The sequence below is a fragment of the Macaca nemestrina genome, chromosome 16 (genome assembly GCF_043159975.1).
Source record: "Macaca nemestrina isolate mMacNem1 chromosome 16, mMacNem.hap1, whole genome shotgun sequence".
Lineage (NCBI taxonomy): Eukaryota > Metazoa > Chordata > Mammalia > Primates > Cercopithecidae > Macaca > Macaca nemestrina.
Genome location: NC_092140.1, coordinates 12,177,863 through 12,200,282, shown reverse-complemented (window position 1 = coordinate 12,200,282; position 22,420 = coordinate 12,177,863). Strand labels below are relative to the sequence as shown.

The 22,420-nt window shown below is 37.1% G+C and overlaps 1 protein-coding gene across 2 annotated transcripts in view; it reads left to right on the top strand.

Annotated features, from left to right (window-relative positions):
- LOC105469845 (integrin subunit beta like 1) overlaps positions 1-22,420 on the top strand; it is a 269,680-nt gene that overhangs the window by 129,269 nt on the left and 117,991 nt on the right. For both annotated transcript variants that reach the window (XM_011721388.2, XM_024789134.2), the window contains 3 exons: positions 6,245-6,367; positions 10,082-10,222; positions 13,812-13,952. In XM_011721388.2, the coding sequence (XP_011719690.2) occupies positions 6,245-6,367; positions 10,082-10,222; positions 13,812-13,952 (405 nt within the window). The remainder of the gene's footprint in view (positions 1-6,244; positions 6,368-10,081; positions 10,223-13,811; positions 13,953-22,420) is intronic.

Genomic DNA, 22,420 nt, shown 5'->3' with positions numbered 1-22,420 from the left:
TCTTTTCAAATTTATTTCAGAAACAAGACCTGAATTCTGTTTTGGGTTTGAAATCTATTTTTGGATTTATTTATTTGTTGTTTGCAAATCAAATTTAGGGTTTTATTTTTTAAAGAACATTATAATCAAATGCAGTAGTCTAGGATTCTAAAGATGTTTAATATTAAGGAATCTAAACATGTAATTCACCACATTAACATATCTTAAAGGAGAAAACATACAGAAGTGTTTCAGTGGATGATAAAACATATTCAATACAATATAAATGCATTTCTAGGACATCTGTACTCTCTCATTTTTTAAGCATGGATGCAATACCTTTATTCATAATCTGGTTTAGTCAAGTGACCCAATAGTGTCCTCTATAGCATTTTTCTCTCCTTGCAGGATTCAGTCTATTGAAAATGTTATGTTTATATCTCTCTTTAGTCTTCCTTAAGCTGGGCCATTTCCACAGACTTTACCTTTGGAGCATTGAAACTTGTGAAGAAAGTTGTCCCCATTTTATTAAAAGAAAAGTGTACTTATCTTGGATTTGTCTTATGTCTCCCACGATTAGATTCATCATACACATTCTGAGGTAAAACATTGGAGAAATGGTTTCATATTCTCCAAATGTTTCATATGGAAGCACATGATGTCCATATGCTCATAGTGGTGATGTCAGTTTTGATGAGATGGTCAAGGTGTTGGCTAGTGTCTCAACTGTGTTATTTCTGACTTACCCTCTTCACAAATGTGCATTCTATGAGGAAACACTTTAAAAACATACATGTATCACATTCCTCACTAAAATTACCCTAGATTTATCATCCACTGATGACAATAACCTGATACAGTATTGACAATGATGACTGGAAAATGATGATTTAAGAACTGTAACATTCTCTCCGAATGGACTAGTTGGCACTCAGCATTCTATCACAAACAGGAATCCTCTCTCATTTACCAGTTATTTGATATTTCATTTACTTAGTGACTTCTTATCAGTCTAGAAGCACAATTCTTATTATTTCAGTGATTTGTTATTCATTTTGTACAAAATTATTCTGGTGCACAGAGTTTTCCAGATTAGGTATTAGAGCCCATCGGGCTAGCTTTTGTGTTTTTGTGACATGCCTCCCTTTTTTTTTTTGTTTTTGGTTTGTTTTTGCAATTCTTGTTGGCATAATAACACATTCCAGGGTCATATTGGACCTGCTTCACCACACCTTTGGAATCAGCCACTTATCCAAATAGCCCTGATTCCTTTTAGTGAAAATGGTATTTGAATAAAAATTGTGAGCACTAGGAATGCTTATTTCCACTGGAGTGTATTTGCTTCTTGGCCCTTTCTGCAAACAGGCTTGTGTCAAAAAGGTAGATTGAATCATAATACAATTTTTATTTTATCTGAGCAAACAATGATTCGTGAATCAGGCAGCTCCAAATCAGAAGTGGTACAGGAGCTTCATTGAGGGAATGCAAGTGGGAGGCTTTTATAGGGTGAACAGAAAAAGAAAGCAAAGAAAAATAGTTGATTGGCTAACATTATATGGTTGCCTTATTTAGTCTATCCTTTTGGAAAGTCCCTAGTTATATAATTATAAGTTTGTTGGTTGCTTCTGACTGGTTAAACGTAAGTTCTGTTCTTCTTTAATGTAGACATTTACAAGATATAACTTAAGGTAAGTTTCACTTATTTTTGAGTATCAGGCAAAGTTAGGATTGTTTATGGGGCCTCAATGGCTTAGTCTGCTCAGGGCTTCTTTAGGCCTTGTCTCCATTTTAATTTATCTTGACACTAGTAAATATATGCCTGTGCATATACACGCAAATACATATATGCATACCTGCACAAAGATATGCATGTACACATACATGCATATTTTAGAAATCATGAATTTACACCAATACATCTAATTCTAGTCCATCCTCACAGGATTACTTCTTGTTTTCTCCATTCCATATTTGCATGTCCCATTTTCACAGGGAGAACCCTGTCTCCCAATACCTCCAACATATTTACTTATTTGCTCAATCCTATACTACATCTCTAGTTACTTCTAGAAGTGCTGCAGACACACCACTAGACCAAGAAAATCTACCAGAAGAGATTAGGATTTGCAGTCCACCGCTCTCCACTTCCCCCCACTCAGTGTACCTCAATCATGCCCAAGACTGGGGTATGTAATCGAATACTGTGTTATAAGTTACTCAGACTTATTTTATTTTCTTCTCTTTTCACGTGGTTACGGCACTTGTTTGAAATACAAGTTGGCTTATTTATTTCAGATCACTTTCAACTTTAGGTTTTATAATCCCTTCCCATCTGTATTAATATATTTTATAATGTATAGTACACTAACTTGCTTCTACAAGTCAAAGCTATGCAGAAAAGCATACTCAGAGAATCATCACTCTCTTCGTCAAACCTTGCACCTGGCTTACCCTCACCTTATAGATAACCAACTTTATTGCTTTCTTCCTTTTCTGTGCATGTATTTCTTTTTGTGTAAAGATAAATAGAAATATTTGTGTGTTATTGTTTCCCATTTTTTTTCCTGTGCAATGGTTGTGCTTTCCATGTGTTCTTTTGCACTCTGCTTTTACCACTCAATATAATCTCCTGGAATTCACTCCAAATCAGTTAATAGAAATCCTTCTGGTTATTTTTTCAAAAACATAAGACTGGATTCTATGTACGCAATGTAATTTATTCAATTGAGCTCTTATGCTTGAGCATTTAGACAGTTGTCAGTATTTTGGATTGTAAATAATACTGCACAGAATGATCTAGTGTACATATATTTTTATATTTTTGGAGGTGTATATTCAAGGCAAATTACCAGAAATGCAATTGGCCAAAGGATACATTTGTATTCAGTGTTACATTTAATCTTTTCTGTCTCATTTACTCTTGTCTAAATATCTAAGCCTTTCATGTTTACTTTGGCAATCTCATTCTCCCTGTCTTTCTTTTAATACCCACTTCCACCATCCGAGTTCAGGACCACTTCCCCCAAATCGTATTAGCCTATAAAGTCTCTCTATTAATCTTTCCCTTTCATATCACGGTGTGGTTTTCTCGAGTAGTTTGGAGCAGAAGGGGAAGAGTAGTTAAATGGATTGGGGAATGAGACTGAAGGGCAGGATGAGATAGAACTGGGAACCAAAGTGTTCCAGAGGCTTACTTTCTGGGAAAACTAGAAGAGAGGTCTAGTGTGCAGAGCAGAGTGAGGCCCCAGCACCACTGCACAGGGGTGTGGGCTGCTGTACACGTCTGGTCAGTCATCCTAGAGAGAGTCAGCTCTATTGGGCACTATGAGAAATAGGGGCTAAAATAATCTAGTGTAAGGCAGAAGACCAATCCTAGAAGCTGAAATAACTGGCAACCACGAGAGAGAAGCTGTGTGTCATAGCATGAGCACAGGAGTCTGGAGCTTTTGCCTGGGTGTCCATATGCCATGTCTTGGAGGCTCAGTTGTGAATTCTGTTTTATGGGTGAGACAGGAAGTCTCTGAGCTGTTGTAAACTTCCCACATCAGCCAGGAATGGTTCTGACGTGTGGATGAGAGGAAGCTGCCTATGGGGGACTTCAGTGAGGAGTCATAGAATTTGGAGACAGAGGCTGTTCCTTCCCATCTTTCCTGAAAAACTTCCCCATACACAACCCTAACCAAGTGACTTCCTGTTCTCATATTGCATATGAGAGACCCATATTATATATTGTTACATGTATAATATTTATATAGGTTTATATTTGTATTTATAAAACAAGAAAACATATGACACAAAGACTTTTGCAATAGACTTGTGGCAAATGCTATACGAAATGTATTAATAGGGTATCACTTTCTTCCTGGTCTATGATTTACTTAATTTTAAGCATCTCATTATTTTCTATAGCACCTAGTTCCTTGCCAATAGCATAATAGATAACAAGAAAGCTTAATGGCTGGATATGTGGGTGGTTGAGAGACAGAATGAATAAATGTGAAAATGAAAAAGGAGGGTGATAATTAGAGAATAAAAACTAGATGAAGCAATAGCATAAATTATAGCATTAGATTTCAAATTACTTTTATGAATTGAGATAGCTTTTAGGGAAAAATGCAATAAAATGAAGTTTAATAGCAGGAAAATTCACATGAGTATTTGCAAGGTAGAAAAATAAATTTGGCAAAATCACCATTTATATGTAACTATGAGAGAAAATTTTATAGATAATAGTGAGTTACAAGTGATCTGGGTAACAGAATCATACAGAGGATATGAAAACAAGGATATTGTCAGCGTCCGTAAATATATTTTCTGGAGAAAATGTTTTGAAGTATGACGAATATACTCTGTATCTTAATGGGAGAAGAGGAAGAACCTGGAATTTTCTCAAATCCTACTATGTACAGGTTCAGCAGTGCTTCTAGAAACATGACTGGGTACATATTCATCACTTGGTATTGGCAGCAGTTCTATGAAGCAGAGATTATTTGCAGATATGGAATCTGGGAATTAGAAATGAAAGCAATGCCTTTAAAAATGCATAGCTCATGAAGATTAAAACTCTGAATTCAGCTACAGCTCTACCTTACTCACAAGTTCATGCTGTTTCTAATACATCACATATGGATTTGCCAATATCTAGTAATTCAAACCAAATTATAAACAGCATCTTTGGTTCCTCACCATCCTTTGCCCTTTACAGTCAGTCACCAAATGCCCTCTACTCTTTCTCCTAAAAATATCTCCGAATGCATTTGGTCCTTTCTAAACTTAACGCGTCATGTATCTAGCCACTGTCTTCTTTCCTTCAGATAAATCTAACAGCCCTTTAACCTATTTCTTTGTGTCCACTTTTGCCTCATTTTAGTTCATGCATTCTTATGCTATTGCTTCATTTAGTTTTTGTTACCTGACAACCAGAGTAATCTAGTTAAAATTCATATGTGATCACAGGACTCCCTTGCTTCTGTGTCTTCCATTTGTTGTTGGATTAAAGCTGGAAATCTTTAACATGACTTATAAGACTTCCATGAACTGCACCTCGGGTTGCTTTATTCATTTCATGACACTTTTCACGCTGTTCTGTATACCTCAATCCCATGTGATGTTTTCTCTTCACCTCCTTTTTTATTGCAGAGCCTGTGCTATTGTCTCGTGCTGGAAGTGAGCCTCTTTGCCATCTCACTTCTCTTAACTATGCTTTTTTCACTTGGCTTTTAGTTCTCAACTACTTCCTCAGGCACTCTGACTTTGACCTCCTGGTCTCAGTTAAATCCCCTTGCTGTGTGCTTCTGCAACACTTTGCACTTCTGTATTTATTTTATCACATTGGTTTTTGCTCATATAAAACTCTGAGAGGAGGGTTATGGCTGACTTGATCCCTGTTGGATTTTCAGAGTCCGGGGTGGTTTCTTGTGAGTGATCAAGTCTCGGTGGATACATGTTGATGGCTGTGATAAGCATTAAAACTCAAAATAGATGCATTAAAAAGAAATTTCTCAAGTGGGCATTCTACCTGTCAATATTATTTGAGTGCAATGTTAATGTTGGTGAAATTACTTTTGGGGGATGTGGTAGAATCTTCAGACTTGGGTGAGTATGTGGCTCGTGGTACACCAGATAACTACCATGCCTCTCTAATTCTGAGGTCCCCTGAGAATGTGGTGAGGTCCCAGCAATCCATGCCTAAGGAAATCCACTCTGGTTCCATTATTGTAAGGACATGTGTATCAGTGTAAGTTAATGCTGAGGAGGGGAAATTATCAGGGCACATATGATTTTTATTTATGCATTTGATAATAAATTACTTCTGCAAATATTTACTACATAAATAGTATGTTCAAACATTGTGCAAAGCATTGAATAAATACTGGTGAGGAAGATAAGCAAGGTTGTTTCCCTCCCAAAGCTTAGAATTTCCTGCTTTATTTCACTTCAGACCCAGGTGTGATCAGAAGACCTTCATGCATTGGTTGGATGGCTATGTGTAAAGTAGCTCTGTGCTTGAAGAGGTCAAATTCACATTCATTAAACCATTAGAGGTCAATAATAATAGTTGTGTGATGTAAAATATAATTGCCATGCTACAGTAACCTCAAGAAAGAGTAGCATGCACTTTACCTCACCATGCCCACAGAAATATCTAATTGAAATATTAAATCGATTTGGATTATCTACTCTCTTAAAAGAACGGGTATAAAAATCCATTAATTATAATTTTATATGCATGTAACAAATAGTCTTTTTTGTTTCCATGGTTTAGGTACATGTCACTGTGGCAGGTGTAAGTGTGATAATTCAGATGGAAGTGGACTTGTGTATGGTAAATTTTGTGAGTGTGACGATAGAGAATGCATAGATGATGAAACAGAAGAAATATGTGGAGGTATGTATATTGGCTCTGTAGAAATTAATAAAAGTACCTGTTTTTTCACCTATTACATTGTTCTTTTATCTCTACATAAATTTCTGCTCTAGGTGTACTAATTCAGTTTAAACCTATGTTTATCTGGAAAACATTTCACATAAGGAGAGTGAGACTATGGCATTAAGAGTAGACTAGTACTTTTTAGATGCAAAGCCAAATTATCCCCAGAGGAGAGCTGTGTCATTATGGCAACAGACCAATTGCATAGCTCTGAAGTAGTCCTAGTAGAATACCATCTCCTCTGCTCACCTTAGTCACTTTTATTCTCCTTTCTCCTACTCTCTTAAGTGTATATTTTCATTTCTTTGTTTTTCCCTTGCTAAAACATGCATCTCACATCCTACTGGGGACACTGAAGGTCAATAGGGTTATTAGCCTAGAGTTTACCTCTCGATCTATGTCCCTACACACTTAGATAACATTTCCAATGACCTTTTCTATGTACCACCATTACTGAATTCATTTTTCTGTTGTAGCAGTTCTTGCATGTTTGCTAGTGACAAATTCTGCAATAAGTGCTTTACGTTCATTATATTTTCTCTCACAACATCACTCTAGGGTAAGAATTATGTTTATGTTCATAGATAGATGTGGAACCTGGGACTTGAATAAATTAGGTAATGAACCCAGGGTCAGTCCACCAATGATAGTAGAATTTGGGCTCGTGTCTGTGTTCCTGACGCCTCACCACTCCCGACTGCATCAGTGCCTCAGAGCTCAGAGCTCCACAAGAGGGGTCTCTCCTCACCACTTGTAGTTTTCATCTCTTCTGCTCAACCTGCAAGCCTGTGCCCAGAGTTTCCATTTGCAACCTTGACTGGCATAGGAAAAGGAAAGTAGAAAGCAGAGAGAATCATTCGGTTTAGGTAAATTCTTCTCTGCTATGATTAAACTTATATTTGACTCCTATCTGATGGGATTCCAGCTGAAGGAATACTGCCCCACATGCAGAAATAGTAGTTTTAGAAGTATTGTTTTTCTAGAAGGATTAGGACCCAATGGGGCCAGGTGGAACCAGAGACCCCTGAGAAAGTGTGGCTAGCATAGGACAAGCTTGTTCCTTTGTTTACATTTTGGTAGCTTCAATTCCTATGAGTCATACAAATACACTTATTTTAGGCCTGACTGGCCTTTCCTCCTTGATCTCCTGGCTGTACAACCCACCTGGATAAAGCAAACAAACACAAAATTGTTGTTTTCATTTTTCCAAGCCAATGACCTAAGCAAGATGCTGCTCAGACAAGTCTCTCTTAAAGGGCTCAATCCAAAATAATTAGATCAATTAGACAAATCCATCCAAAAATATATGTATTTGTCCTCTTCAAGTTTAGTTTCTAATTATTACAGATGAAAAAAAAAAGAAGACTGGAACATGCTTTGGGGCCAGTGTGTGGTGACACACACCAACAAAGCAGAGTCTATTTGCATGTATACATAGAAACATGTAACTTAACACAACAGAAAATGTTTAACTTTCAAACTTTCTAGTTGTTATTTCCATTTGTTTGAGGCTTAAGCAATTTCATGGTGCAAAGTCTCTGAACAAGGACACCAGCACTCTAGTAAACACCCTCTGGGGGTGACATTGCCTGAGATTGTAAATCTTTCCATGTGTCATTCACATGAAACCAATCTGCTGAGAGATGATTCTACAGTTCATCAGTGAAGCAGTACAAATAGAGATTTTCTTGCTCTATCAGCTTGCACAAAGCAAAGAATTATGTTTATTGTGTGGAATATGTATTGTCCTAAAGCACACATTTTAATCTCAATTATTCAGATGTGTCTTGTTCAATATTTTTATTTGAGTTATGTGGATATCTGTTTAATTTTCCATATCTGCATAGATGTGTATCGTTACATAATTTTTGCTTCCTTATTTAACTCAAAGGTTTCTTAGTAGAACCCGAATTCGATACTGACTTGTATAAATATTTAAAGAATTTGGATGTGAGAAATATAGATTTTCTATTATTTGTTAATATAGTAAGCCTTACGTATGTAGCACCTTCTGTATAAATTTTCTGAAATTACAAAGAAAATAAATTCTGTAGTCTAAAAAGGTGATTGCGTCTTACAAACCTGACTCCTAAGAAAAGCAATTAATATACACTATTGCTTTTCTTCAGTGTAATCCTTGAGTTATTGAGGCCTGTGATATATCACTAGGATGTGATTTAGTTGTGTGTGCAAGTGGACACCGTTTTAAGTTCATAAATAAAATATATGATATATATGATATCTTCTGTACCGATTAAATCACTTGACAGCCTTTGCACTTGCTTAAGTAAACAAATTTAAAATTCAGATTCTTTATGGAAATGGTCATTGATTGTTAGGTTAAGAAGTGATTTTCTTTGAATATCCCAATTATAACTTATTTAGACAGAAAACATGGCACTGGGTCCCTGTCTCTTTTTCTGTGTCTCACTATAGCACTCTTTCTCCTTATCTGTCTGTCTCTGTCTCTCACATGTATGTCTTCTTGATGGAAGCCTCATCTGCTGGATGTGAATAGCATAGGAGACCAGAATATTCTATTGTAATTCCTGCTTCTTATGTGAGTTTTACAGGTCCTACTAAAGTTCTTGCCATTGGCCAGAGATACCATAGCGTTAGAATGATAAATATGCTTATAAGACAATGAAAAGTAGTCTCATAATCAGTTTTGCATTGTCTTTGGGGGATTTTGACTGTAAGAGAAGGGAGATGGAAAGGACAAAGACTTTAGCCATAGACTGATAAAACACAAGCTCCTATAATACAGAAAGAATAGACTAAAAACAAAACAAGAGCAAGGACCTACATTTATGCTTAGGTGATATAACCACAAAGATGAGAGTACAAGAAGTAAATTTTGGGATAGATGCCATCTTTGGGGAATTTGCAGAAGGATTGCTAGATGTGGATGAGGAAAGCAATGATGGGATAATTCACTACAGATGGCTTGGAGGCAAGTGCAGATGAGCAGGTGACAGGTTACAGAGAGGTAGGAGCTGAAAGAGGGCATCTGGACACAAAATGATGAGTGCCCTTAGCTGTCATTGGTATCCCCTTGACAAGTCGAAAGGGAGTTTGATCGTGAGGCCGAGGGCCCGTGGTATTTTATTTGTCTAAATGAGGATTAAACATGGACTAGGCTGAAAACCTCTTTCACATGGTAGAACCCAACAGCTTGTGGGACACAGTTGAGTGAAAAGATGAAATATTTCTTCTGCTTTAAAGAGTTGTTTGGTCCTTCATAATGTGTATCTAGGTAAATATGCACCATTGGTTTCTCAATAGTTGATTTCAAATGAAATATTTTAATAACTAATTCAAGAAACGTCCTTAGAGTGAATGCTCATGTATATTTGGGTTTGATACGTGCATTTGAGATGGAAAAGTAATAGACTCTCATGGTCATTCATGTCATTTCGTTAAAAATACTTTCAGTCAGTTCTCTGTCTAGGCCAAGTTAAAGGACACTTTGCTCTTTTTGTGTAATTAAGCAGGTAAAGGCACAACCATGATGTGTTTGGAGAAAGCTGTATAATTTGATGATTTTAGGCAAGGAATGTTGAACTGTGACATTATTTCAGAAGGCAAAAGTGATCACAAAAAGATAGAAAGTTAATTCTGCTTATGAAAGTTGCTTTTTTCCTCACTGTATAAAATTCATTTTGGGTAAAGGCCATGGGAAGTGTTACTGTGGAAACTGCTACTGCAAGGCTGGTTGGCATGGAGATAAATGTGAATTCCAGTGCGATATCACCCCCTGGGAAAGCAAGCGAAGATGCACATCTCCAGATGGCAAAATCTGCAGTAACAGAGGTGTGTCATTCATACATGTTACTACATAATGGGGAGGCAAACAAAGCTTTTAATTGCTAACACTTCTTTTCTTCTCTATGTCCTCTAGTGTGGGAGGAAGTTATCTTCTAATCATTTACTTTGATGTAAATCAACATTTACTATATCAACAGTCTTTTCTGTCTTGTTTTTTATTGAGTAGAAAAGAGAAAGATAAGAAAGTTGCTGTCATTCTTTAAGCTTCACTGAATAAACAGTTAACTTAGGGACTGTAATTTATTTGGCAGCCCTCCAGAAATAGCACAGTACAGCTAAAAGGCAATTCCTGTAGATACTTCTGTTAAATGTCTCTTGACTAACAGAACCATCTACAGCATGAGCATCTAATTATCCAGAGAGCATTCAGAAAACCCTCTTGTCTTAATTATGAGTAAATGGAAGGCTTGGTTGAAATGCAGATTTTATATGGACTAATTTAACTTCTGTGTGCAATAATAAAAATGTGATATTGAATGCAATAGATTTACAAAGTATGTATCCAATAGCCATATGAAATGTACACTGACTTTACAAAGGAAGTTAACAAATATATTAATATTGCTAAACTATAACTTAAAGGTAGTTAACTAACTTTTGATATAAAATCAAACAGTTTAAACATAGTTTTAAAATTCCTTGAAAATACTTAATTTTACCTCTGTCATAATGATAAAGAGAGCCATCCTAAACTTTTCATTGCCTATCGATGACATTAAAAAGTGACTATACTTCTTTAAAACTAAAAAAATCAGATAGGTGGAAAACTTCTTTTTCGTTTCTATACGTGCATTGTAATAGATAATGCTAGTACAGAAACCGTAGCATACCGCCTTTCAGAAACTGACATAGAGGAATAAAATGTGCCACATTTCTTTACATAGAGAAAATAAATAAAAAGGCAGGAACTTGGAACAAAATCATGAAGTCCTCTCTTTGTGAGGATTAAATCTTACAGTATCATACGAATTAACCTTATGGTTTCTTTTTATGTATAAGGATGTGTTTTCTGCATAGGTCCTTTTATGCAGTAGGGGTCACAGTTACCATTTATAAGTATATGAAGCTTGAACTGTGTACTGTGGAAAATGACTATTTAGCTGTCAAAAAGAGAGAGGTGGAAAATGGAGTTGGTTGGGCCGTGGATTAAGGTCAGGTTCCACAGCAGAGTTACGTTGGCTGTGAGAGACGGCGTCCTTCAGAAACATAAGCTAAGCCACCTGCCTCCCACTTTGCTGTGCTGGGAGCGTTCTGACCTGGAGATCTGGCAGAGGCATAATAGGAAGCAGCTTGCCTCAATGAGACTCACCGCTTCTGAGACTCAGGGGTACATGAAGACAGGGCAGAAGTGGGTGCTGAGATGAGTCATTGTTTTTTCTAAAAAGGTTATACGCCTGACTACCCTGAAAGCGTTTCTGTGCCATTGCATCCATAGGTAATAGAAAGACGCTGGTCCCTGCACATACCTATCTTGTCTTCCTTTTTCCCCATCTTCAGGGGCCAAAAACCCAATGTCGCAGACATAGCCATTAATAGAACAAATGTCCTCTATTGCCCACCCAGTTTATTGAGTTTCATATTGGACCCCTTTACACATGGCTGAGAAGCTGCTGCTTTTTCACATCTGCGTGCTCCTAGTCCCTGTTCCTCTTGACCAAACTCATTTATCCTCTTATGAAAGCAATGCATATTCATTTTTAAAAATCTAGATAACAAAGTAGAGTACACAGAAAAATAGGAAAATGACCCATAAACCTAACATCCAGGTGTAACCTCCTTTTACATATTGTCACATGAACTTTCAGTCCGTATTTATTTGTTAAAATTCACTTGTGTGGCTGCCCTATCCCTGTATTTCCTTCTTATTAAAGAAAAATATCAAATCATACTGTACATGCTGATTTGTAATTTTACACTTTTATTTATTTTGTAATATATGTTATTTATCTTTCCATATTTATGGAGCAAAAACCTAATTATTACTCAGTGATTGCCAGCTAGTCCATATGTGTGTACCATTACTGCGCTAATTCCCCATTGATCAATATTTCAGTCACTAGTAATTTTTCAAAAATATAAATACAACTATATTTTATATTTCTGAACATATACTCGTGTGTACTTTTTATTCTGTTGGGTACATTAATTAAAGCGAGCTATACGTCTAAATAATAACACAGATATAAAAAGTGCATATTGTAAAATCCCTACCCAGAAAGTTGTACCATTTTGTACATTCTGTTCAGGGCCAGAAAGTACCCATTGTCCCACACCTTTACCAAGTCTGGATCCAAGCAATATTTTCCACCTCTGACAATCTGACATCTGAAATAATTGCCAATCATGATTATTTTGAAGCTCTCCCACTGCTGCCCGCTTAGTAGTGGTCAACTGAGTGATAAACATTTTTCATCTTTATCTGTCATTATTTCTGTATGAAATTTCCTATTCTTTGGTTTTGTCTATTTCACTTTGGGCATATTAATCCTTTCTATATTCAATCCTATGATTTATTTATATGTTTTTGTAAGTATTCTTTGTCTTTTACAGACATATTAACCACTTGTTTCAGCTTTATCAGTCTGGTTTTTTTTATAGTGTTTTGTTTCCAACCAAAATTTTCAATTTTTTTTGGAAATTTTCAGTTTCCTTTTTTAGTAATTGTGCATTGGGGGTCCTGAATAAAAAGAGTTTAGTTCATATTCTACAGTTTTATTTTGTACATTTAAATCTTTAATCCAACTGGTACTTATTTTGTTGTTAGAGGTAAGAAAAGGATTTAACTTTATGTCTCTATCAAATGATTAGCTGGTTGCCCTAAAGATAGTTACTGATAATCCACACAAAGTAAATATGATTTACAGATTAGTATTTCCCTCTGCAAGTCTGCAAATGACCAAGTTTATATTTCTCAATCTGATCTCCAACATTCTTTATAATCTGGACTCATCTGATCTAGCAAACCTTACTTCTTAGTCTTTTTTTAACATGCACCTCAGGGTCCCTATGCCCATCCCTACCCTTCATTGCTTAGTCTTTTCTTCTTGACTTTCTCTTAGTTCTACCTCCAATGTCTCCTAGAACATTTCCTCTAATCCGTATATATCCAATCCATCCACTGCTAATTACTGCAACCCTCATTGACCCTCTTTCTCCAAATTCTTAGAGCATTCATGTCTTAGTTTACAAAATAGTCACACGTTGTTTTTAGTGTTTGCTAATTTTTCTTTCTAATTAGCTTTCTTTTTGCCAAATAGATTGCAAGCTTCTTGAGGGAAAAGATTATATCTTATATAAATTGTTTTAGTGTTATCTTTGAAGGAAACTAACACAATACTAATGACACATTCTACCAACTCACGTAATTATAGAATATATAATAACTTTTGTTTATTAAGGGATCTCTATTACCAATATTAGATGGTGCTTTTCCTTTTTAGAATATTTTTATCTAATATATGTGGTTTTTTTTCAAATACAAAGTAAGCAGCAGAAAATAATAAGAAATATGTGAAATGCTTTCTTTCATGGTTTTTCTTGACTGGATTCTTATAAAATTCTTCTTCCTACCTAGGGACTTGTGTATGTGGTGAATGTACCTGTCACGATGTTGATCCAACTGGGGACTGGGGAGATATTCATGGGGACACCTGTGAGTGCGATGAAAGGGACTGTAGAGCTGTCTATGACCGATATTCTGATGACTTCTGTTCAGGTAAGGGCTCTTTCAATTCCTATTTTTCTGGAGGGGGAAGTGGGGATGGTTAACGGGCACAAAAAAAAATTAGATAGCATAAATAAGACCTACTGTTTGATAGCACAGTAGGGTGACTATAGTCAAAAATTTAATTGTACATTTTAAAATAATGTAAAGAGTATAATTAGATTGTTTGGAACACTAAGGATAAATGCTTGAGGGGATGGATACCCCATTCTCCATGGTGTGCTTACTTTACATTGCATGTCCGTATCAAAACACCCCACGTACTCCATAAACACATACATCCACTGTGTACCCACAAAAATGTAAAAAGTAATGAATAAAAATAAAAAAATACATATTTTCCTGTTTTCAAGATTTCTGATTCTCACAGACCCTGTAAAAGAAACTGAATGTGCATTCCAAAGCATTTTATTTTTATTTTATTTATTTATTTTTTTTTTTTTTGAGACAGAGTCTCGCTCTGTCGCCCAGGCTGGAGTGCAGTGGCGCAATCTCGGCTCACTGCAAGCTCCGCCTCCCGGGTTCACGCCATTCTCCTGCCTCAGCCTCCTGAGTAGCTGGGACTACAGGCGCCCGCCACCGCGCCCGGCTAATTTTTTGTATTTTTAGTAGAAACGGGGTTTCACCGTGGTCTCGATCTCCTGACCTTGTGATCCTCCCGCCTCGGCCTCCCAAAATGCTGGGATTACAGGCGTGAGCCACCGCGCCCGGCCCCCAAAGCATTTTATATTTGCAGTGCTCCTACTAGTGACTTGGAAAACCTCCAGAGAATCCCCAAAGTTGGCAAAGACTAGAGATGAGAGGGCACCCACTCTTTTCAAGTTAGTCTAATTCCTCACCCAGGAGAATCATTAGCTCTAGATAGCTACTCAGCTACTCAGTTCAACCACAAAAATGTAAAAAGTAATGAATAAAAATAAATACATATTTTCCTGTTTTTAAGATTTCTGATTCTCACAGACCCTGTAAAAGAAACCGAATGTGCATTCCAAAGCATTTTATATTTGCAGTGCTCCTACTAGTGACTTGGAAAACCTCCAGAGAATCCCCGAAGTTGGCGAAGACTAGAGATGAGAGGGCACCCACTCTTTTCAAGTTAGTCTAATTCCTCACCCAGGAGAACCATTAGCTCTAGATAGCTACTCAGTTCAACTCTCAGACTGCAAAACTCGCAGAGCTGTCGACAATGAACAGGATAGTTGCCATCAGGACAGCTGTATTAATGTATTACAAAACAGGATAATACAACGCCCAGGGTTATTTTGTGCATTAACTCTTTGACAGGCTTTAAACTAAAGTTATTCTGCAATGTAGTCTATAATTAAATATCCATTAGTAGTTTCAAAAATCTTTGACTGTAAATACTAGGGGGCAGATACTGTCTGTTAGGGACTGAGTGACATCTGGGCTACTGGTGTGGTAGAAGCCAGTAGCAGACAGGAGACAGCCATGATCTTTGACTTCATGGAGTTTGCAGTCTAAATGCAAAGAAATAAAATACATAAGTCCAGGATGTTTAAAAGTACAAAGAAAAAGAAAGCAGTCAGGAATCTATCTGAAAAGGTATCATTTAGCAAAAATGGAGTTATAGATTTTCAGTCCAGTTCTATTTGATAATCCATAAGGTAGAGACATACATATATACATCTTGTTAAGCTTGACTGCCTGATTGGTGCATGCAGATGGATACAAACTCCTCTGGTCTCCTGAAAGTTTGCCAGCAAAGGGAGATAAAAGAACTGCCCCATTTAATTATGAGTGTGCAACTTCAAAGCCTTCTCCAGACTGACTGGGGAAAGCCTGCTGCTAAATCTTCCCTTTGTAGAAGGGTTTCCCTCTTCTGATAATGTCTTGTGCTCCAGAGGATTTCCTAAACATTTTGTGAACACTACTCTCTTGAGGGCATTTTTTCTATTATTCATTATACATGCTCATGTTCTTCATTATCGTTGCTGTCAACACAGTGGTAATAAAATAGCTCATGACTAGTGAGTGGCGCCTATGTTCCAAAGAGATGATGAGAATCGTGGGGAAGAGGGCTCTTGGACATTTTAATTAGGGTGATATGGCTCTTCACAGTGGTGGCGATGTAGGGCTCGTGCATTGCAGGAGGTTATTGGATCATAATGCATGTGGATTTCATCCAAAAAAAAAAATAGGTTTGCAGGTAAAGAAAGATGAGAGGGGCATTCCAAGCAGAAGGAACAGAGGGATAGAATCTGTGCATGGGACCAGACTCAGTTTGAAATTACCAGAATGCCAAGTAAGGAAGCATGTGGTAAAAGGTAAAGTTGGTTAAGAAACAAGAACTGGGTTTTTTTTTTTTTTACCTTCCTGCAGACCCAGGTTTTATTTTAAAGGCAATGAGGAGCTAATGATGGTTTTAGGCAGTAGAGTGCTATCGTTATCAGATTTCTAGTCTGAGTGTCTAGGAAAATGTTGGTGCCATTTACTGAAATGGGGAATATGGAAGGAAGCTGTCAAGTTTGTTTCTAGACATCTCCAGCATAGAGGACAAAGGGTAAGCCAAAGTTTATATATTTTTTCCAAGCCTTTTGAATATGTGAGTCAGGGTCAGGGCTAAACCAAGAGAATTTCAAGTTGTAAGCATAGAGTTGGTAGTTAAAACTATGCTGGCATTCAGGAAATGCCATTTGACAATGTAATTTTTTTTTTTTTGACGGAGTCTCGCTCTGTCGCCCAGTCTGAAGTGCAGTGGCGCTATCTCAGCTCACTGCAAGCTCCGCCTCCCGGGTTCCCGCCATTCTCCTGCCTCAGCTTCCCGAGTAGCTGGGACTACAGGCGCCCGCCACCACGCCCAGCTATTTTTTTGTATTTTTAGTAGAGATGGGGTTTCACCATGTTAGCCAGGATGGTCTCAATTTCCTGACCTCATAATCAGCCCGCCTCAGCCTCTCAAAGTGCTGGGATTATAGGCATGAGCCACTGCGCCAGGCCACAGTGTCATTTTGAGATTGCCTTTGAGATAAATGTGAATTGACACAATTTTAAAATAAGGGAGGCATATAAAAGGCTATATGTTAAAATTGTAAGTGTGTGACTTGCTGATTTGGAGCCCCTTTTTCCCATGAGTATTCACTTTATTGTGAAATCCATAATTCTGATGTTGATCCTGATTTTGGACTGGGTTGAAAAATTCAAACTAACTGCATTACAGTGATAATTCAGGGCCCTATGAGCCAGTGCATCTCACTGTGAGGGAGTGGGGTCGTGGGGTGCAGATGGGTGATGACTCCTGAATTGACACTTTAATCCTTGTGTAAGCTTGTGTGCAATTCCTGCAGTGAGTCATTTAGTCTTGGAGTGCTTACTCTAGGCTGAGCAGGTGAAGTGTCATTAAGGAGGCTGCCTTGGAATCTAATATTCCACCTCACCCTATTCCCCTCCAATCCCTCTTCCCTGTTTTCTTTTTTCTCACATTTTCCTTTCTTCCGTACCCTATGAGACTCCACCCAGTGGGTATGGACAGGTAGGGGTAGGAAGAGGTGATGGCACAATTGACTGTAGTTTGGACAAGAAGACATCAATCTATTATTGTGATTTTATGATCCACTGGTTGAAGTGAATTGAACGTGGCCAGCTTTCCACAGCTTGGCTCCCACACTGAGAATGAGGAATTGAGGAAAGAAGAAAAAACTCATATTTACAGATACCCTACTCTATTGGACCGTTACTGAGTTCTTTATTTACACACTAACTCAGACAGGGAGGCATTACTGTCTATAGTTTAGCAGAGGAGAAAATACGTTCAGAGAAATTAAGTAACCTGATAAAGTTCATACTGCCATTAAAGTGTCATCTGTAAACACATATAGCCTGACTACTCATGTAACTTAATCTCCAGGTGATGCAAATACAATTCTCCAATTTTACTTTATTTTTCTGAGGAAGAACTGTCCTCTGGGTACTCAGATTTATTTTTTTTAAATGAAACTAAGCTTCTCTGAACATCATTATGATCTGTAGCAGACATCAATCTCTGGAGTATTTTATCATTCTTACAGAATCTGTAGAATTCTATATGCTGTATGGTATTACGCTTAGAGAATTATTAGTCTTTAAATTTTTCCTAATTACCAGTCTAAGTTGCAGTGTAAGAAGAGTGCCATATAGTTGATTATTGAGCATGTTAATACCTTTGTGTTATGAGATAGAAGTAACCCAATGACATCAATATTCTCTAGTCATTCATGCAAGACTAGAATATAATAAGGCTCGGATGAAATGAAGTTTTATTTTTAGCTCCTATTCTTGCCATCCTGAGAGTATTGGTCTTAGTTAAGTCCAAGGAAATCTCTGGAAGGATTAGTTTAAGTTAGCTCTTTTAATTGACATTCCCATTTTATTCATTCATTCACATTATTTCCATTTATCTATTCAGTAATGCATTTAAATGTAAATATTTTATGCCTAACACATCATGAATATAGGGGACACAAATATGTTGAAACACGGTCCCTGCACCCACCAAATAAATAAATTTTATTTACTTCTTTTAATCCGATCTGTTGTTCATCATCCACAAAATACCTGTGTTTTTGTATGTTCATTCGCCCATGCACCAACATGACTGTTTTACTACACACATACATGCACCCCTCAAAGATAATACTGTTGACCCAATTTGAGTGTGACTGAAATGATCAGGGCATGAACAGGCATCCTGATGTGTCCCGACTGTCCTCTTTGTTACACCCAATTTACTTTCTGATTCTAATATAACTGCTTTTTTCCTAATGGCTGCTTGCCACTCAGGTCTATTTCCCCAAATCCCTTAACTGAAAAAATACGCTGCAATGTGACCTTAAACTTTATCGTTCAGCTTCCCCTGCCTAAGAAAATTATGAAAATATAAGGAAAGTTTTGGCTTAGGGTTACATTAGTTTGGAAAATGGAATCTTTTGATAGAACCGTATTATGTGGCGAAATTTGTCACTGTGGATTGCCAAAGCATTAAGAAAAGAAACTAAAGGAAATGATTAAGTATATTCAGACTGCATTTTCTTGAAAGGAAACATTAATATATTGAATTTAAAAAAATAGCAAGCACTAAGTTATTCCCCAAGGCTTTTCCCTATTGATTGTCTTCATGTTACTTCGGAAGCATGTTAACAGGCTTGTTAACATCAGATTCAAATTCACGCGCATTTTTTGATCCTTTAAAAAGAAAGAAGTATCCTCTAAAACAGAGAAGTGTTTGTCTGGAATAGATGCAACTGCACTTGTCCTGAAATGCCTGCACCTGTTTCTGAAGTTTGGATAGCATAACTCCAAAGAACACAATAGTTACAAATAAACAAGAAAAGGTTTGGTTAACACCTTTTCCTATAACGGCCTGAGAGCCTTAATAACTCCTGCCTTCCCAGCATGGTCTTCGGGCCACTTTGGTGGCTGCTTTTGCTGCAAATCTTCCTTTTCATATGGGTATTTTGGGCTGCAGTCATTTTTATGGTAGGTAGATTATACCAACACCAAGCACTGTATTGTTCTGCCATTGGGGTGTGTGTGTGTGTGTGTGTGTGTGTGTGTGTGTGTGTGCATGTGTGTATGTATATACATACAGAGAGGTCTTTATATAGCATTTCTCTTATTTGAATTCTTCTGATGTTTGATATCAGGGACAAACAGCACCACTCTGAATCTTTCATCTCTATTTCATGATCTTCTACCTACACAGTTTAAAGGAATACTGGTTAGAAGTAATGAAACTAAAACCTGCAGGCTTAACATACACATAAATTTGACAAACTAGCATGGAAGCATCGCATTTCAGACCCGTGCGGCAAATTTATCTTCTTTTAGTTCTTTCATTTGAAAGATAAAGCAATTTGAGATAAGGCCCAGAAAAGATAGCGGCACATCTAGATGAAGGACACAAGTCTCCTGATTTCTTCTTTTATGACCTTTTCACGATTTGTCTATTAAAAAAAAAAAAAAAAAAAAAAAAAAAAAAAAAACCCTGATGTAAGTTCTGGCAGTCTAAAGGGTTTTCATGCTAAATAGATGTCATTATCTTTAAACTCTTCTATATAGCAAAACCCAACATTTTCATCTTCTTGACTTTACCAAATGATTCCTTCTTTGGCATAACTTTTAAAATTGGAATTGAGAAACTGGTAACTTCACAAGAAAAGTTGCAATTTTGTTTTATAATTTTCTGTCTTATCTGAAAAGCCCAATACCTGCCTGAGAATCTGGTACCAATACCTGACATTTCTAAGTGATTTTTAAACTCTACCAATACAGTTTCACTTAAAGTGATATCTCTAATATTCTAAAATACATTTTGAAAGCACATGACTAACTTCTTGAAATATGTAGGATATAATTTTTATTACTGAAAAAGCAAAAGTCATGTTTATGTTTTAACTTCTGTCAATCTGTAATAAACATTTAAATTAGGCAATACTGTTACCAATACTATTTTTTATTATAGTAGGCTAGAATTATAGAAACTTTATCCATGCACTTTTAGGCTTGCTTCTTCTATGAAATACAGTGAGATATCTTATTTAGAAAATTCTACTTTACCCAAACAATAAAACCAGTTCTACTCTCCCCAAACAATAAAACCATCAAACACTTTCTGTGCCACTATTTTGTCGCTTAAACTGGTTACCGTACATTCACTGACTTTCGGGAGCTTCGTTCTTTATGGATGGCTTACGTATGTCACTCATATTTAAATACCTCTTCTTTCCTCAGCTTGAACTTGTTCAATTGATATCAAATCCTGGTGGTATAGCATAGAAGACATATCAGGGGATGATTTGAGGAGGAACATTGGCCATCTTGAACTAAACAATATTCTCCCACTTTGATATTTTCCTGTTTAGGGCTAAGGTCTTTTATCCTTCAGCCAATCGCAGCAATGACACAATCTCTTAAATTCATCCCAGTGTGCAAGCAATTGGCTGCAGGTGTGTCATTGAGAAGGCTATTAAGGAGTCATCACACACATGTCAAAGTAAGGATACATATATATTCTTCCAAGCTTTGCTATAGTTGGCAGTGCCTGGAGGTGAAGCATGCAGTTAGAAGCATGATCCTGGAGAATGTTCATGATGCTGCATTAAGTACACAGGAAAAGAGGTGTGAGAGCTTATAGGCTCTATTTCCCCCTCATATTTGTAGAAGAGCATCAGAAATAGCAATGGGATATAAAAATAAGTCTGCAATAATAGAATTATGTAAGGGGAAAAAGGTTTAGAGAATTAAAAACTGACCAAGAAAAATAAAATGATAAGAAAACAGAACGTGCATATGAGAGAATAAAGGTAAACGACTGACAATGATTTCTTCCTGCAGGTCTAGAGCATCTGAACTTAAAAAAATGTATTAAGGCTTCCACAACTAATCTGACTTTTGTTACTAATTGGATGGGATTCTAACTTTAAAAATCTCTTTTGAATAACTTCTGTCTTTAGGATTAGTTTTATTCTGCCCTCTTTTTTTAATTGATGTCAACATGTGAATGGACTTCAGATAGAGAATAATGGTTGCTTTTGAACATGGATTCCAACTATGCAACTTAAGAACGTTCTCCCTTCAGTCATGGGTCTCCCTCTGTACCTGCCTTTGCCCCCAAGGTTTCTACTTTATTCTCCCTCTCCACGGAGGGAATCCTCCTGTGGGGGAATCACTGCCTGTGAATTCAGGTGGGCTGTAGTGGCAGGGACATTCTGTTGGGTAGTTAGGGATTTCCCAGGGTCTGCATCTGCTAGATGTATTGTTCTAACCTTCACAGCAATTAAACTTTCAAGAGTAGAGAAACTTTTTCTCCCTCTTCAATCTGGTTTTCAATGTTATTGTTAAAGTGTCAACAAGCGATGTTATTGTTCCAGTGTCAACAAGTCTCTCACAAATGTCAGCATGTTCTGTACTTTGCCCAGTTTCCTCACAACAGATATAACTGTCTCTGAAATAAAACCACTTGTCCCCAAGAATTTCAAAGCCATTGGCTCTTATGAAACAACAGAATTGACTGCACTTTAAATGTTAAAGATATATGTGTTAAAATCATTATTTATATATGCATTTCCAGTGCAGATCTGTTTGCAATGTTTGTCCTTAACCTTACCTGAGGGCTGAAAATAAAGATAGGAACTTCCTTGTTTTTTGTTTGTTTGTTTGTTTTTGTTTTGAGATGGAGTTTCCCTGTGTCATACAGGCTGGAGTGCTGTGGCACAGTTTCAGCTCATTACAACCTCCGCCTCCTGGGTTCAAGCAATTCTCCTGCCTAGCCTCCTAAGTAGCTGGAACTACAGGCATGTGCCACCACGCCCAGCTAATTTTTGTATTTTTAGTAGAGATGGGGTTTCACCATGTTGGCCAGGCTGGTATTGAACACCTGACCTCAGGTTATCTGCCCACCTCGGCCTTCCAAAGTGCTAGGATTATGGGCTTGAGTCACCACACCCAATGGGAACTTCTTAAAC